This window comes from Carcharhinus amblyrhynchos, chromosome 34, assembly GCF_965287045.1.
Source record: "Carcharhinus amblyrhynchos chromosome 34, sCarAmb.v2.hapA, whole genome shotgun sequence".
Lineage (NCBI taxonomy): Eukaryota > Metazoa > Chordata > Chondrichthyes > Carcharhiniformes > Carcharhinidae > Carcharhinus > Carcharhinus amblyrhynchos.
In genome coordinates this window covers 21,605,097-21,622,514 of record NC_137357.1, presented here as the reverse complement: position 1 = coordinate 21,622,514, position 17,418 = coordinate 21,605,097, and the positions used below count along the sequence as shown (strand labels likewise).

Genomic DNA, 17,418 nt, shown 5'->3' with positions numbered 1-17,418 from the left:
CAGCATGAGTCTGTAGACAAGAAATGATGAAGTAAACTGTTAGATTTCTGTTTGATGGTTGCTGAGGTTAATTATTGGATCATAAGAAGCAGGAGCAGCGTAAGCCATTTGGCCAATCAAGCATGCTCCAGCATGCAATAAGAACATGGCTGATCTGACTGTGGGCCTAATTCTGCTTTCCTGCTTGTCCCCCATAACGCTTGGCTCTCTGTTGATCAAAAATCTGCTGCACTCAACACTGAAAATATTCATGACTCAGTGTCTACTGCCCTCTGTGGAAGACCCATGAGAGAAGAAATTCCTCCTCATCCCTCTATTGAATAGGAGACTGCTTATTTTTAAACTGTACCCCTGGTTCTGGATTCTCTCACAAAAGGAAATATCATCTCACCATCAATCCGTCAAACCTCTCATGTTTCAATTAGATCACCTCTTGTTCTTCTAAACTTGAGTGATTTTTAAGCCCAACCTTTCCTCACAAAACAACACCTTCATCTCAGGAATAAGTATGGTGAACATTCTCTGAACTGCTTCCAATGCAAGAATATTCCTCCTTAAATAGGTGGAACCAAAACAAAACTGTGCATTGTACTCCAGGTATGGTCTCATTGACATTTTGTACAATTATTGCAAGACTTCCTCACTTTTATGCTCCGTCTCTCTTGCCATGAAGGTCAAAATTTCTGTTGCCTTCCTAATTACTTGCTGTACCTGCAGGCTAACCTTTTGTGATTAATACACAAGGTCACCCAGATAGATCCCTCTGTGCTACAAAATTGAGTAGTCTCTCTTGTGGGATTTTCCACACTACCCACAGCAGCAGAGGTGACCCACCATTGGTCAGCAGCAAGATCTTCTGGTCCCACCATTGTCAATGGGGTTTCCCATTGAATGAGCCCTTGCACCCAAGAAATCAAAGCAGGGGGCACACTGTGAACAGTCAGCAAATTCCAGCCAATGAAAGTAATATTCTATTTTCGTATTCTTCTTGCCAAAGCTTTTCACATTATACTCCATCTACCATTTTTTTGTCCACTCACTTAACTTTCTACGTCCCTTTATATCATCAGCAAATTTGGCAACAATACAGTTAGTCCCTTGATCCAAGTCATAAACGTAGATTGTAAATAATTGCAGACCCAGCACTGATCCCTGCACTCATTATCGTTTCCCATTCTGAAAATGATTGATTTACACCAACACTCTTTTTCCCATTTGTTAGGCAATTCTCTCTCCATATTAATATATCGTTCCCTTCATCATGAGTTCTTATCTTGTACAGCAACCTTTTATTTGGCACCCAAATAAATCTCTTTTGGAAATCCAAATGCCCTACATCTACTGGTTTCCCTTTATCCACCCTTCTTGTTGCATCCTCAAAGAACTCTAATAAATTTGTCAAACACAATTTTCATTTCACAAAAGCATTTTGGCTTTGCCTGATTGTATTGTGATTGTCTAACTGTCCTTCTGTTACCTCCTTAAGAATGATGCTAATATTTTCCCAATGACAGATGTTGGACCAGATGGCCTATAGTTTTGTGCTTTCTGTCTTCCTCCTTTCCTGAATAGTGATGTTACATTTATGGTTTTCTATTCCACTGGGACCTTTCCAAAACCTCAAATTTTGGAACGTTACAATCAATGCATCCACTATCTCTGCAGCCACTTCCTTTAAGATCCAAGGGTGTAGGCCGATGTCAGCCTTTACTCTCATCAGTTCTCTTCCGACATGGCATTGCATGTGACACTTGTATATTTGTACCTTCCTTTTGTTTGATTGCACCACTGTGACATTTCTAGATCCAAATGCATTTCATAAACTTGTCTTTTTGGTTTTGTTGCCCTCTGTGTTGCTCCCCTGCACCATTCCCTGCCTGGAAGGAGATGCAGCCAGGTTTCAGGCCTTGGCTGGCTATTTCTGACCCTGCATATGGCTAAGCTGTATACAGCCTGAGCTATAAGTCTGTAGATGGCACAGCAGCTGTCCTTCTGCTGAACCACAGTCCTGAAAAGCAAGGTCCTGCGATCTTTCCCAGATAGGTCCACAAAAACAGCAGGTGACATCTTGGAAGGTGTGGTCCAACAGTTAACATTGGTTATCCATCACCTTTCAGGTGCCAGGTAAGGGATGGCATGATTCTAATTGAGGTGCTTCTGAAATTCTTCCAGCAACATATTCCGTAGTAGTGCCACACCACACAGGCATCTGCCTGTAAAGCCCTTTGAACCCATCTACCAAGTTGAAGAAGCATGCAGGTGCTCACAAGACTGTGGAAAGTCTCTCAGGCAGCTTGATCAATCTGTCACCACACTGCAGTTCTACCTCTTTCAACACATCAGCTTGGAAGAACCCCGATCCCAAATTCCCTGGTGTAAATAAAAGTAACTTTGAAACAATGGAAATAAATGAAATTCAAAATGTCATCAGTAAATAACAAACAAAGAATGATCTCTTCAATAGGCCAAAACACTTACCTGGAAAATCTGCATATGTCTTTGGGTACCTTCTGCCTTCAGCCTGCTTGGGGCCTCCCATCCTATTAGGTTTTCATTGGTTTGATGAAGACACAAGGCGGAATTTTACGAGATTTTTTTCTAAGTGTCGGATGGACATGAAACTGAGAGAGTTCCAGATCCATTTTTGGGCGCATTTTCAGGTCCAATGTTATGCACTCTGTCTGTAAAGTTTTGGACTGGCCTGTTTCTGACCAGAGAAGCTGTGAGTGGAGCTTAAAATGCTTGAGAGCCTGTAGAGAGAGGTAGTGCACATGTGTGCAGACCTTTGATGCTGCATGTGTCCATTAACATAGCAGGGATCTGATAGACAGAGAGAGAGCTATCAGGCCCCTTCTACTGCAGCTCACCACTCCAGCAAATAGGGGGGCCCTGCCCCCCAACAGGCCCCACCCCAATGATCCCATCCTCCATTGACACACCCTGGCCCTGGCACTGCCTGGTGGGCATTGCCCAGGTGCCCAGTTGCCAGGCTGGCATTGCAAAGGTGCACAGGGGCACTGCCAATCTGGCACTGCCCAAGGGACACCCCCATCCTTGCCGTCGGCTTCCCCAGGGTTCCATTTCAACGTGCTTCTCATTCAATGCACTATCTTGAAATGCAACAACTGTTGTGTTGGAAAATCCAGTTGTCAGTTTTAAAATGGCAATACCCCATTAAAACAACAATCAGACCGATTACTGCTTTGTTCATATTGTTTGAGGGAAGAATATTGCCCACAAACCGAGAGAGCTTCTTGCTGCTCTTTTAGTTACGTCGTGGGAGATTCAACATCCACAAGGGCTTTCTGAACAAGCAGACAGGGCTTTGAAGCAACATCTCATCTGAAGGGTGGCACTTCCAACATTGCAGCACACCTTTAGTATTAGAGTGGCAGCCCAAATACTGGACTGCACCCTGGAAAGGGACTTGCCTCCAGACTCAATGACAGAGCTAAATGTGGTTAGTAAAAGATACCTTTGGAGTAGTATAAATTTGAAAGATATACCATAAGGAGGCTGTAGATCTTCCATATGACAAAGTGACCAGTCAGTTACAGCCACTCCCTGGGAAACACTACTGCATATTTCATCACTAAGATCCAGTCAAGTGATTTCATCTTCAGTTGCAACTGACCTTTCTAACGCATGGGGGAGTGAATGTTCTGTGAAATATCATTCCAGATCCCAAACTGTGCTTGTGTTTCAGGCAGAGGTCTCTGACAGCACCTGGCACAGGCTTTTCCCTGGAGAGTAGGAGGTGCTCTGTTTGTTATCTGGGTGCACAGGGTTACAGAATGACACCAATGAGTTCCATGGCACTGCCTCACATCATTAAGTGTTATTTTTCACCTGTGAATTAGACTTTTTGATTTTCATATGGATATGATAGAAGGTGGGGGAGAGGAGGAGTGTTTTCTTGATTCAGGAGTGTGCCTCGCCCTTTGTCTTTGTTTTTCAGCAATTTTCTCCCTCCCCAAAGGTGTTAGCAAGCAAATGTGCAGTTCCACACCTGCGATACCTCACCCAAGTGGCTGTGCTTCCGACGTGAATCTACAGCCTCTTACAACATCATAACAAGGAAACCTAATCCTCCACTTTGCAACACATGGACTTGCTGACACCAGTTATAATGACCATGCTGTTGCCTTAAGTGTGATTCAGCATACATCAAATTCAAGACATTCAGAATGTGCATAGCTCAGTGTCACACTTGGTGGTGCATTTTGCAATTCAAGGCAACATGCATTCTTGTTTCCAAAGATTTTCAGAAAATCTACCTGGTGTTAATTTTGACTAGGTTTGGGTTGGGAGGTTGACAGGAAGGTAAAGGTAATTCAGTTTTAAAAGCTTGTAGACTTTATGATCATGAAAGGACTTTAAAGACCATTACACATTTACTCTGCTTCTGCATGAAAGGGACGAGAACATGGGAAAAGACACTATCTGCAAGATGGAACTCATTAACTATCGTTAGGATCTTCAACTGGAACAGAAGTTAGTTCCAAAATCATTTCAAGATTTTAACTAGATTTCTTCCTTGGTTGGTTAAAACTAATTGGGAAATCATTTTAGTCCAATCTACCCAGCAGGAATTGCCAGAGTGAAATTGGATGCCAATTTTACACTTTGCCCAATGTTACTTTGCATTGAATCAACGTCTTCCTGTTAAACTGAGCCCATAAACAAATCAAACACAACAATGTCATTATGCTCCAGTTTGTACTCTGTTGTGGGTTAGCTGGAAGCCAGTTTGAGTGCAGAGTTGCACATCCTGAAGTGCATTGCAGAATAGCTTACATGATGTCATTGCCTGACTTGAGTATGAACTCTGAGATGACTTCTACACTCATTAATGAATCAGCCTGAAAACTCATTGAGTAGAAACTTTAAATCCAGCCTGCTGTGAGAGGTTATTGTTGCTAAACCAGAGTCGTACACCATCATTGTATGACCATCGGTCCACAGACCTGAATGCTTCCCCAGTCCAGGTTTGACTCATTAAAACGGCAGGATGCTTAGCCCTAGTGTTCCATTTGTGGATCTAAAATGGATCCAGAGTCATTCCAGATTTTCGGGAATGTCTAACATCATGCTACAATCAAAGTACAAGACAAAGAGTCGTTGAGTAGTTCCTTACCTGCACATCACTTCATGTGTGAGGAGTACCCGGCACATTTCAGGATTTTTATTTTGACCCTCGTAGATTATTGGCTGCAATAGAAGTTAGAGAATGGTTGGTAACCACCAAAGCTCATAAAAGGTAGAGAAAATTAGAAGCAGGAGGAATCTTCAGGCTTAAAATCTAGCCCATCATTCCCACCAGATCCTTCAATCCTTACTCTCTGCAGATATACATCTAATCATGTCTGTCTACTTCAAGGCTGTTCCTTGATAACTTGTTTTGTGGTTCAGGTGAACATATCACGCCTGACCTCCCTGCTAATTTGTGGGCGTGATATTTGAGTTCTTCACAACTGTGAATCATTTGAATGACTCAAATTGCCAGTTTTCTTTATAACCTTGAAAACTTTATTTGAGTTTCTTTAACTCTGTTTTTTCCAAAGAATGTCAGTTTAACTTTCTGATCTTTTCCAGAAAATCAAAGTATCCTGAAACCTGGAATAATTTTGATTGTCTGCCTCTGCGTCCTCACATTGCCAGTGGCATCTTTCCAGTTGTTTATTGACCAAATAGGGTGTGATCCATAGTTTGTAAAGTAGTAATGCAAACTTATATGCATACTCTTAATAAGTGAAATAAAGAAATGAATTAATAGGACTAAGAAATTGATTCATATTTGACAAAGCAAATGGATCAGAGGTTTACAATCAGTGATTGATGCTTCCCTTCAGCAGCTTGGCAAAACTTTTCCTTGTTGACATCAGGGGATAAGGTACACAGCTGTTAAATGTATCTAACACTTAGGGGACTCAGTAGTTCAGTGGCTTAGACACTATCCTTTCACCTCTGAGACCTGGGTTCCAATTCAACCCAGACTGATGGGATGAAAATTTCCTCTTGCTGTCAGCTATAACCATCCCCAAGTGAAATGAGATCTGTCTGACTGTTGGCTGCAAGGGTCCCAAGTGAAATACGTTTTGGGGGAGTCACAACCCAGTTCCTAGTGGATGTGAGCCAACATCATAAAGCGGCAATCTCACTCAGAGTGGCTCCAGGCATGGCTGGCATAGAAATCGCAGAAACTCACACTGGAGCTGTGGAGGGATTTGTGCTTGGAAAGTTAAGCATTGTTAGGACAGAGCAGAGGGAATCTCTCCCTGTGTTCAAGCATGCTGTTCCACTTGTAATTGAGATTAACTTTGTACAGCTAAAAATGGGCATTCTTCAGCACAAAATAAATGAACAAATCAAACTCAAGATCTATCATGTTTGCATCACTGTAAATATCATTTCACACCAATTAGCACCAAGTTGGCCCAAAGCAAAATCATCAGTGACATGTACATCATGAATCAAACATGTGTCAGTAGTTCTGATAAAAGACCATCAATCTGTAACATGAACTTTATTTCTCCTTCCTGGCCTGCTGAGAATTTCCAGCTAGATGTTGTTCAGATTTCCAAACCTGCATAATTTTGCTGTTTTGTAGAATCCCTACAGGGCAGAAGGAGGCCATTTGGCCCATTAAGTCTGCACCAACTTTCTGAAAAAGCATCTTACCCAGGTTCACTTCCCTGTCTTATCCCCATAACCCTAATATTTACCATGGCTAATCCACCAAATCTACACATCTTTGGACAATATGGGGCAATTTAGCATAGCCTATCCACCAAACTACAAATCTTTTCCAGATGTATATTAGGTTACTGGTCACTGACAGTTCATCTGAAAATATTTGCCAGGTCAGTGCATTTATTTTCCATGAATCATAATGACTGATTCTTGCTGTAGATCACAATTAACAATATCCCTTTCTCTAGGTTACTACCCTCCTTTTTCCGAAGTGCTGATGACAGTTGGTGATAACTTCAGTGTACCTTTCCTGAGATTAGGTTTAGCCAATGACTGTCAATGAGATCTTTGAGCTGAGCCTGATTCTTTCTGTACAAGCAAATCAGGAGCTGCTGAATAATAATCAAGAGTGGCAGATAATTCTCCTGTTAAGCCCTGGATCAGGGATGACCCATCTGACCTTTAGGGGTGGCACAGTGGTCAGCATTATGGCCTCACAGCATCAGAGACCAGGTTCGATTCCGGCCTCAGGTCACTGCCTGTGTGGAGTTTGCATGTTTTCCTCGTGTCTGCGTGGGTTTCCTCCCACAGTCCAAAGATGTGTGGATTAGGTTGATTGGCCGTGCTAAATTGCCCTTGAATCTCAGGGGGAATTGGCAGGGTAAATAAAAGAGGTTACGGGGAGCGGGCCTGAGCGGGATTATTGTTAGTGCAGGTTCTGTGGGTTGAAGGCCTCCTTCTGCACTGTAGGATTCGCTGATTCTCTGCTGCACACCTCCCACAGATGAACGAATTCAATGCAGACTAATTTACATATGGTACTCAATTTTACACCGAGCAGTGTGTTTATCTTGGCAGCCATGTTTATCTCGGGATCAAGTGGGAAGTTTTCTCGTTTTCCATCTAATCCTAACCGCCCTTTCATTCCCGATTTTAATCCCTCCACTACTGACAGCCGTGCCTTCAGCTGCCACGGCTCCAGCTCTGGAATTCCTTCCCTAAACTTCTCCGCGTCTCTACCTCACTCTCTTCTTGAAAGATGTTCCTGAAAAACCCCCCTCTTTGACCAAGCTTTTGGTCATCTGCACCAATATTGTTTTATCTGGTTTAATGTCAAATTTTGCTTCAGAATGTTTTGGGTTCAAGGCACCAAATAAATGCAAGTAGCTGGTGTACCTTTGACAGGTTCAGCAAAAATAATTAAAGCTGAATGCCATTCTCTGATGGAGTATTAGAACACTGAGCGAATGAAATGAGATTAAACTACAAATCAAATCAACATTTATCTCCTTGTTCCAACTGGTGTACACTTTACATCTCTCTCTGGTGAGCGGGGGAGTTTTTTCCATCTCTTTTGTGGTGACATCATCTTTTAAATAGTTTTAAAGTTTTAAAGTTCTTTAAGTTTGAAGTTTATTTATTAGAGTCACAAGTAAGCTTACATTAATACTGCAATGAAGTCACTGTGAAAACCCCCCAGTCGCCACACTCCGGTGCCTGTTCGGGTACACTGGGAGAATTTAGCACGGCCAATGCACTCGAACCAGCACGGCTTTCAGATTAGAGTTTTTCCTTTACTGGTTCCAAGATCACAGACAGACTCGGATGATGGACACCATTCTGATCCCACCTTTGCAGAATATCAGTCACACTGGTTTCCCAGAACAACAGTAGGTCGGTAACAACCTCTACACGTGGAAGGGTCTGTTGTCTGTATTTAATAGTGACAATGTTAGATGATAAGGGGAATCAATATGGTCTTGTACCGCTGCCGTTCAGTGTCAATTCCACCCAATTGCTTCAGCATAGTGAGTTTGGGCGACATTTGGAGGGTCTTCTGCAATGCTTTTTTGGAGGGTCATTGATCACACAGACTAAAAGGCAACATGATCTTTACCTGCTTGGTGACAGAATCGATGAGTCGCACATACAGGTCTTGTTCCGTCCGCATACCTGCGCAAAAGCAACACGTTAGCCACAAGAAACCTTCTGTTTTCTTCAATCATTTGCAACTGATTGGACAGAAAACGGGTCGCAGATGTGGGCGATGTGTGTTCTCCTGTCGCGGGAACCAGACCTTTGTGAGATTGCTGCCGTACCTGTCACCAATTTATTCACTAGCCCCGCAGAATGTAACTTTCCCATCCCATGCGGCAGGTTATATGCTGTATAAGGTCTCATTCATTCTGGATTTATAAAAGCAATGAAGAAACTAGTTTAAACTGATTACACGGTACATGCAGCCTTTAACACAGAAGGGCTGTGAACACAGGATCGGATTGATGAACGGTTCTGTTTTGCTGCAGTTTTAGATCGCGGTAAATGAGAAACCTGTGAAGCTGACAGGGAATCGCTGTTAGTTTAATGGGTGGACAGCAGGTTGCCCGTCTGTCCACATCAACTCAACGGCTCGGTCCCGATTTTAACTCCATGCAAACTGAATGGGTTTACAACAAGTTTAAATGTCCCCCGACCGGTCACCGCATTTGACACCAATTGAAGGATTGGGGAGAATTTCAAATAGTTCAGCCTCATAGTTTTAAAACTCGTTTAACTCAATAACCAGCGAGATGTCAACTGGTTTGTGCCATGAGTGTATTTATAATTGGGTGAAGTTTCGCGAAAACAGTGCCCCCTCCCCAGCCCCACCCAGACATTTTGCGGTGTGTCTGACTGAAAGAGACGGATGAACTCGGAGTCCCGGCTCATAGCGGGACATTCAGGATGGACTTACCGTTGCTGTACAGTAGCTGCAGCTTGTAATGTGTCCCGTTGTTAGTTTTGTCGTTTCCCGGCTCCTGGAAGAGAGATTTCAGAGATTAATTTCTCTCTGACCTGTTTGGGGGGGGGGGGGGGGGGGGTAACCTCGTCGCCGTTACAATGCGGGAGCAACTCGCTCCATCAGATTAATGTCCGAAAGTCGACTTCATTTGGACGGATTTACTGCAGGGACGCAAGCCACAGAATTCAGTCCCCGAATGATTCCCGCCCCGGACATTCAAAATCTCATTTCTGTAAGGCGCTGGTCATCAGTTATTGGAAACAAAATTATTCCTATAAAATTAGGTTTGAACTGAGGCGAAACGAGCAGCGGTGGACTGAAAGATGACATTAATCTCTAGTTAACTTACAGAATGAGAAAAGAGAGTTTGATCTATTACACCGGATATATTCCCAGCAAATACCCAGAGCTCAGCATTGAAACTCCGACTTTTTAATCAACCAATGTCAACAGGTCATCTTCTTTGCAAAATAAAACCTTCCGTCAGAGATCTCAGAAACGAGACCGAATCTTCTCCTTGATTATTTCGAATTGCCCGACTTCATCTCCCCGACCGATTGTGGCCGCTTGGTCCCCAGGTCAATCTCAGACTGGGTTTGACTTGTGCAATGATCACTCCCCGCAGCCGAGTTTCCGCGAACCGGGAATATTCCCAGCCCGGGATTCACGCTGGCAAACAAGGAGCAGAGTCAGACTTTGTGATCTGAGGATTGCACAGTTGAAGACCGGTGGATAAGATATAAATGCTGCGGACCGGATGGTCACCCGGAGGCAGTTATTGCCGCTTCGAAACTTCCATTCAATGTTATTTACTGATCTGAGTCTCCCGGCTTCATCGCAATTCAGCTTTGGGACGACAAGGCTATGTTACTAAAATATCTGAAAGGTTTGGCACCAAAAAGGAACACTTATTGGACTGAAAAGTTATGATTGAATCCAGGTTTATTGTGGGACCTGGAGTGTGTGGGCGGTTTGTTTCAGGAGACTGAAAGACGAAGGTGTTTAGACTGTCGCTCATTCAGCCCGCTTCTTAATTAAAAGCAAACTTCCTACACATTGTCACCATGATGGGCCGACACCAGAAATAGTCTTTTTTTTGGCGCTCAGGTTAAGGTGTAAGCCGCGTTCCTGAACTCACCAGGTCTTTCTCCACGAAGTCTGTGAAAGTGGTTCTCTCAATCTCCACTGGCTGCCCCTGTCTGTCGTACAGCGCCAGAACGAAATGGAAAAAATTGGACTTTCGCAAGTTAGACGGGGGCTGTTTTTCGAAATGTGCTCTGGCCAGAGCCACGCCGCTGAGGAGGGAGAGAGGAAGGGAGGTTAAAAAAACACTGATTACCTTCCCAAAAGGCAAATGGAGACACAGTCATCGCGCGGACAGCGAATCTGCCGAATGGCCATTTACCAAATATCCAGAAACCGCATTCAAGATACAAGCTGGGCCATTCTGTTCAACATCAATGCAAAAAAGGGAAACAATGTGCGGGGCATTCGGCAACTTTGAAGAAAGACCATCGGATGAGCGAAAATATAGAGGTGACACAGAAACGAATGACAGCCCTGCCAGAATTGGATTTCCAAATGATTCAGTTGAGTTTGTGTGTCTTTGTGTTTCACTCACTAGTAGCTTAATTCTTTCAACTTTAAATACTTCCATTCTGGCGTTTTCATTCAGCACCGCAGGGTGAAGGCTGTTCTTTCACAAATATAGATTGCAGTCATTTTATGTGAAATAGTTATTAGGTCGGAGGACAGGGAATATACCTGCGCAACCGGCAAGCGTTTTGAAAAAGAATACTGTTCAGATATAACGAGGAGGTAGATGGTCTTCATATTCGTAAGAAGCGCCCCTGGAAGAGGGGGTGTCAGAGAAAAAAAAACTTTCTATCTAAAAACACAGCTCGGCAACAAAGTTAAATATAAGAATATTGAGAGAAGAAATATCCAGTCAGAACATAATTGAGAGTCAGGCTGGAATAGGGAGGGGGACGGAAGGGAGATGGTGTGAGAATTTCGATAGCCCTGTTCATGGCTAAACGCAGTCAGCGAATCTTTTGCGGTGACTTAAATTGGAGCAACCTAGTCGCTCAGACAACATTGGCAAGTGGGATAAATAATTCTGCATCATTCTACAGACAGGATTGGCGCCGATAGCTGACTTCCTGTTCTCTGTCTCGTGTGATTGGGTTTTATTAAGAGATTATTTTCATTTTTCAAAAAATTGAGTTCACGTGAGAAATGGAGCAGTTGGGGAAAAATGAGTGCAGGGATTCTGATTCGATCCCATTTCAAAATTTGGACTCTGAAGGTTAAAACATCAGATTTTGACATGCTTTTTAGAATGTTAGCGAAGGTCTTAAGATTTTTGCATATTTTCCTTCATAAATAATAAATAATGGAATACATTGTTGTGTAAAGTGCGGCTGGTTGTTTCACATTGAGTGTGGACATAATTATCTCTTCAGTGTAGACAGTTCATTTCAGCTTGTCAGCTGTACGACCGACTCAGGTGTGTGTGTGTGTGTGTGTCCTTAAAATATTATCGATGGATTTTGATATACTCAGTTCCTGTTCTATACCCGGGAGGGGTGTTCACCAAACCTGAGCTAAAGATTCTGAGAAAAAGATTGAATTGTCATTTCATATTTGCCTTTTGTCTTGGTCTTTCCTCGACTGTTCGGTAAACATTGACCGTCCTATTTTAACCCGTTATTTAACATATACTGGTACAATGTTTACATATCATTAGAAATCTCTCACAGTACAACTGGGGATGATGACAGCAGTACCACAGGGACAAATGGAAGCACTGCTTTCTAATTTCATAAAATTGATTTCTCCCCCACTACCGTCTCTCTCCCTCGACACCCCCATCACCCCTCTCCCCCCTCCCCCTTCCACACACACACACACACACACAACACACACAGCCCGGGTCCCTCAGCAACTTCTGGTCGGCTGAATTTAAAATGTTGAGAGACGGAAAGGAAATGAATTACTTTCGTTTTGGTTTGTGTTAACGGGACTCTGCCGTGTTTAAGCGCTGGGAAAGCGGGAGGTTGCAATGCGGTTGTCATGCTAGCCAAAGATTATGTCAACTGATCAGCAGCCTGTCGTGTAGTTGTAGTTTAGTTTGTCCTTTACTGTACCTCTGTGCCGCTACATTCGCGGCCACCACCCCAACGGTCCGGACCCAAGATCGAACAGCGTCCATTCCGCTCCCAGTCGATTTGTCCTTGATATCAGCCCCTCCTCTAGGTAAGTGCTCCTGAATCCCAAACATTGAAGGTAAGAGTTAAGAATTAATACTTTTTTATGTGAAAAAGGACGATTGCAGAATTCTTCAAGAGTAGAAAATCCCAGAACAGAAAGCGCAGCGTTTCTTTCACACTGTTCAAGTTTCACAGATTTGGTTAGAAGTTGTTCTAAAAAGCTCTCCAATGCTACAGAGTTCGCTGAGGCGGTTAGCAGGGAAGTTTTTTTTTAGAGATTTATCCTCCTCTGGGTGCTGTCATCCTTCAAGCAGAAAACCATCGAGGAATCGATCACGGGCTAACAAGCTTCATCTGCCTGCCGAAAACGGGAGAGACATTGATCCACACACAAACAGTGACTGTCCTTAATCCAGGGCGGTGGAAATACAGAGATGAGGGGCCTGGGAGTCTCTCACCGGCTCTGACATCTATAGCTCCATTCCGCAATATCCTGACTGTAATGAATGATTCCCTGTGCGGGAGGGCCGAAGCACTAACTGACAGCTCCGAGGGCGTGGAGGAGGCGTTCCTGCTCCATTTATACTTTCTGAATCAGTGTTGGCCATTTTCAGATTGGATAAAATAGGTGATTTATGCACGCCTTTCTCCCAGCTGTCACCAATAGGAAGCGTATTATTACCATAATGTAGGGATGGAATGTGGAAAGTCAGTGAAAACAGTCTTAATCCAAAGATTCAGGCAGATTGATCTAGTGTTTGTGGTGTTATAATCCATTGTGTGCGCGTGTCTGTCGGGGGGGTCATGCACCCTCAATCCATCAATTCTATTCTCTTTCTGTCTCAGTTCCTTCCTTTCAACCTCTGTTCCACTCACTTTGACTAGTCGTGTTACTGTCTCTGTCCCTGTCACTCTAGCTACATTCATGTCTCCATCAGCAATATTGTCTCTGTCCCTTTCACTCTCTGCGTCCCTGTCACCCTTATCTGTGACACTATTTCTCTTGTTCCCGTCGCTCTGTGTTACTTTCTCTGTCTCACCCCATAACTCCACCTCTATCTTTTGTCACTGTCTCTGTCACTTTATCTGTGTCACTGTCTGTCTCTGACCCTGTCACTTATCTGTATAACTCTCTGTTCCTGCCACTCTCTCTCGACACTCTACCTGTGTCGCTATGTCTCTCTATCCCTCTCAGTCCATCTTTGTCACTGTCTCTGCCTCTATCTTTTATTATTTCCTTCTAACACTGTCACTCTGTGTCTATCTGTGTTATTCTCTATCTCTGTTCCGGTCTGTGTTACACTCTCTCTCTGACCTTCATTCTATCGGTGTCACTGTCTCTCTCTGTCACAGTCTGTGTCATGGTCTGACTCTCTCTCTCTCCCCCTCTATCTCTCACACTCTTTGTCACTTTATCTGTGTCCCCGGCTTCAGTTCTTTCCTCTGTCTTGTCCGTATCTATATGTACTACTTTTTCTCTTTCTGTCCGTCAGTGTCTATCTGTTTCTCTTTCACTGTCTGTCTCCTCTCTCGGTGTGTGGCACTGTCTCTCTTCGTCATTGTCACTCTGCTGTGTCACTACCTTTAGTTGTATTTATATTCGGATCTACTATTGTCAATATCTTCCTTTCTGTTCCTATCCTGCCCAACTTATTATCTCCCTTTTCTGGCCACCGTCCCTTATTTTGTCTTTGTGACTGCCCCGTCTCTCTTTCTCTCTCTGCCCCTCACTCTCTTTCTGTTCCCGCCTCTGTCCTGTTGTCTCTCTTTCGTTTCTGTCTCATGTGACACTGACTCTCATGCTAGTTAACACTGCATCCAGATTTATACTCGTCGATCTTTTCTTCCTCCTTCTCCAGGGGTAGCTACTCCATTGGGTTTAGTTGCTCTCAATCTTGTAATTCAATCCCCTTTTCGCCTTGATACCTCTCCGATTTTTTGATTGATTTGAAATCCATTAAGTTGAGGCGTACAACACAAAACTTTGACCCGTTTGGGTTGTGAAAAACGACTTGAGCCTGACATTAAACTCCTTTCACCTCGAACGGCATACTGACCCTCAGCTCTCACTGAACTACTCCAGAAAATCAAATGTCGTCTACCAAAAACAATATGAAGAATTATTTTCGAAGTTTCGATGAAAACAATCTCTGCCCAGAAACTATTGAGGGGACGTGATTGTTCTAAATCCCTTTCCGCCCAAAACACTCATGTTCATTTTTATGAATACAGATTAAACATTGTATTTGTTAGAGATCGAATCGACTATCTGATAATGTCATCGATTTAGGTTCAATGATTACAGATCATTTATAGTCATTGAAAACAGGCAATAAATATCAGTATTCTGATGAACTTCCATATTAATCTGGGAGATAATTGACTGTGACCTGTTGGAAAGTTATCAGTCAGAAAATGAAGTTGACCAGTCTGAGAAACATTTTCAGAACACGTTGGGGACGAGGAACAAACCGGGGAGAAATTCTCCGCCTTCCAGAAGGGGGCTTGTTTCGATGTGTAACGTTTCATGGTCCAGTTGCCACCGGCTCTGTGTGTGTTTTCAGTGGTAGGTTTGTAACTGAAGGGAAGGTTGGCTAGAGCAGTAGAATCGTTAGTCAGGAGACGCTGAGACCTCGGGGAGGGCATGGGCCGGGGCACGATGGCATTGAGTGAGGTAGTTAGTGGGCATGGGACGTGAATAAACCAAAACCTGAACCTGAGGATCTCCAGAGTTCGGATCCAGTGAGCAGGGGACCGTTTGCACTTATTCTCCTCCTTCCCCAGGATGTATTCATTGCATCATGTTTTGAAAACTGTTGGTCAACATTTGAATCTAACTGTTGCACCGGGGAAGTGACTTTATTCTCCACGCTGTTTATTGGGCCGTTTCGCTTTTGAAGAGGGAACGGGAGACGTTCACAGACAGGGGGACGCTTGGTATGCAAACAGATTTAGTGACAAACAATGAAACTCGGCTCACAGACCATCTGCCGGAGCGACCCTCAGCTGTCACCCAGATCCCTTAAAGGGGCACATCCAGCTGATATTTTTTGTCGGAAGTTAAACAATTTGGATGTAAGAGAACGGTTATCCTGGAATAGGGAACAACGAATTTCTTTTAAAAAAATGTATCGGATGATCCACCTACAGTAATCATTATCATATATTTAGTTATATTTTTTCTTTAAGTGATATTCATCTTTATGGAAAACAAATTGATGACAATTCAGCTGTATAATAAATTAAATCGGGGAGACATTACAGAGAATCACCAGAAGTGTTTTATTTTTGCCTCCTAACTTACTGTAATAGTCACCGGGCAGACTTACGGGGTTATCCGGTGCGTTTTTTAATTCATTTTGGTTTTTAGCTCACAATGTTCCAGAGGAATGTGAAGGGTGAGATAAGAGGTTCTCGGCCCGTTATTCTCCCTAAAGCCTAACACACAAACTGGCTTTTTCACCTGGAGAATCATCAGGAACACCTCAGCCCCTTTTCCGGAAATATCTGGATGTTTGAAAGCAGCTTTTCAGCCATTTAAATTGTTACCTTTGTCCATCTCAGAACTGCGATTTTTATATTTTGTTTGGGGAAAAATAACGAAGCTCTTGTTATGAAAATGAATTCACCTGGCAGCGTAAAAATCGGAGAAGTATTTAGATTAACGAAAATAAACTCTGATTACTAGATTAAACGATGATTTTTTGGCATCGAAATATGTAATATGTGATATTTGAAATCCTAATCATTCCAGCTCCAATTACTCATGAAATGTCTTGATTTATTAGAATTCGATGGTTTCGCTGAAAGGTTCCGTGTTGCCTTGATTCAGATATTATTTTGTAATGGTTCCGTTGTGTCTGGTTGATGGAGACAATAATGTTTGTGAGAGCAGCATTGGAGTGAAGTCCAATAACGGGACAGCTGCCGGCAAGCGGCGAATAATCTGCTCCAAAGTCATCAGTTGAGTTTAGCCATTGTTTAAATAATGGTTAAAATGCCGCGGTCTGGGATTTGTCTGTTTGGGCCGTGGAGGGAGAGAATGCTAATTGACGCCCTCTCCTCTCCGTCCCCTTTCCGTTGCTGCAGAGTGTGAGGCCCAGGGACAATAGGAAGGCGTGTGCCAGAGCTCAGCTCTGTCTGCAGGGCCACAGGCCGGGGATAGCGGACATTCAACCGGCTCATAACACTGGCCAGGCTCAGCCAGCTGGCCACAAGGAAAATAACAATGATCCAGACCGCATCTTATATACCATTATAGAAAAGGTTCCAGATATCAGCTTTCAACAAATATTGCCGTCCTTTGAAACTTCGAAAATAGCTTCAACTTTTCCCACAGTATCTTCATATGATCGATATTTCGATCAAACATACTTATCTTAGATATGCCCTTGTGTGTACCTCTTTCTTTACGAAACATGTTTCGACGCCTTCACGCTGTTTTCTTCCAACCTTTCAACCTCCCCTTTTTATTCTAAATTCTGCAGACTTTGAAAACTCAAGCTTGCTGTTGACCCGTCAAGGCTCAATCTTAAGTTTTACTCGTTTCCACAACTTTGGTGGTGTTCTGCGCCTAAGGACTGGTCAGTTATCTGTGATATGGGTGATTGAGGAATTAACATTGATATGCGGTGTGGCTTTATGTGGCACAGGATGAAGTGAAGTTTCCAACAGTTTGCTGAAACGGATGATCATTAAATCTATCAGATCGAAACGCTCATTCAACATTGG

At 43.3% G+C, this 17,418-nt stretch overlaps 1 protein-coding gene across 5 annotated transcripts in view; it reads right to left on the bottom strand.

Moving 5' to 3' along the window:
* LOC145361426 (transcription factor COE2) overlaps window positions 1-17,418 on the bottom strand; it is a 305,378-nt gene that overhangs the window by 286,080 nt on the left and 1,880 nt on the right. For 4 of the 5 annotated variants that reach the window (XM_080217168.1, XM_080217171.1, XM_080217172.1 and 1 more), the window contains exons 1-5: window positions 12,625-13,135; window positions 10,614-10,770; window positions 9,428-9,491; window positions 8,591-8,646; window positions 5,138-5,211 (exon numbers count right to left, since the gene is read on the bottom strand). In XM_080217168.1, the coding sequence (XP_080073294.1) occupies window positions 5,138-5,211; window positions 8,591-8,646; window positions 9,428-9,491; window positions 10,614-10,770; window positions 12,625-12,758 (485 nt within the window). In that variant the 5' untranslated portion in view covers window positions 12,759-13,135. Of the gene's footprint in view, window positions 1-5,137; window positions 5,212-8,590; window positions 8,647-9,427; window positions 9,492-10,613; window positions 10,771-12,624; window positions 13,136-17,418 lie in introns of those variants that run through there. The other variant, XM_080217170.1, reaches the window with a different exon arrangement.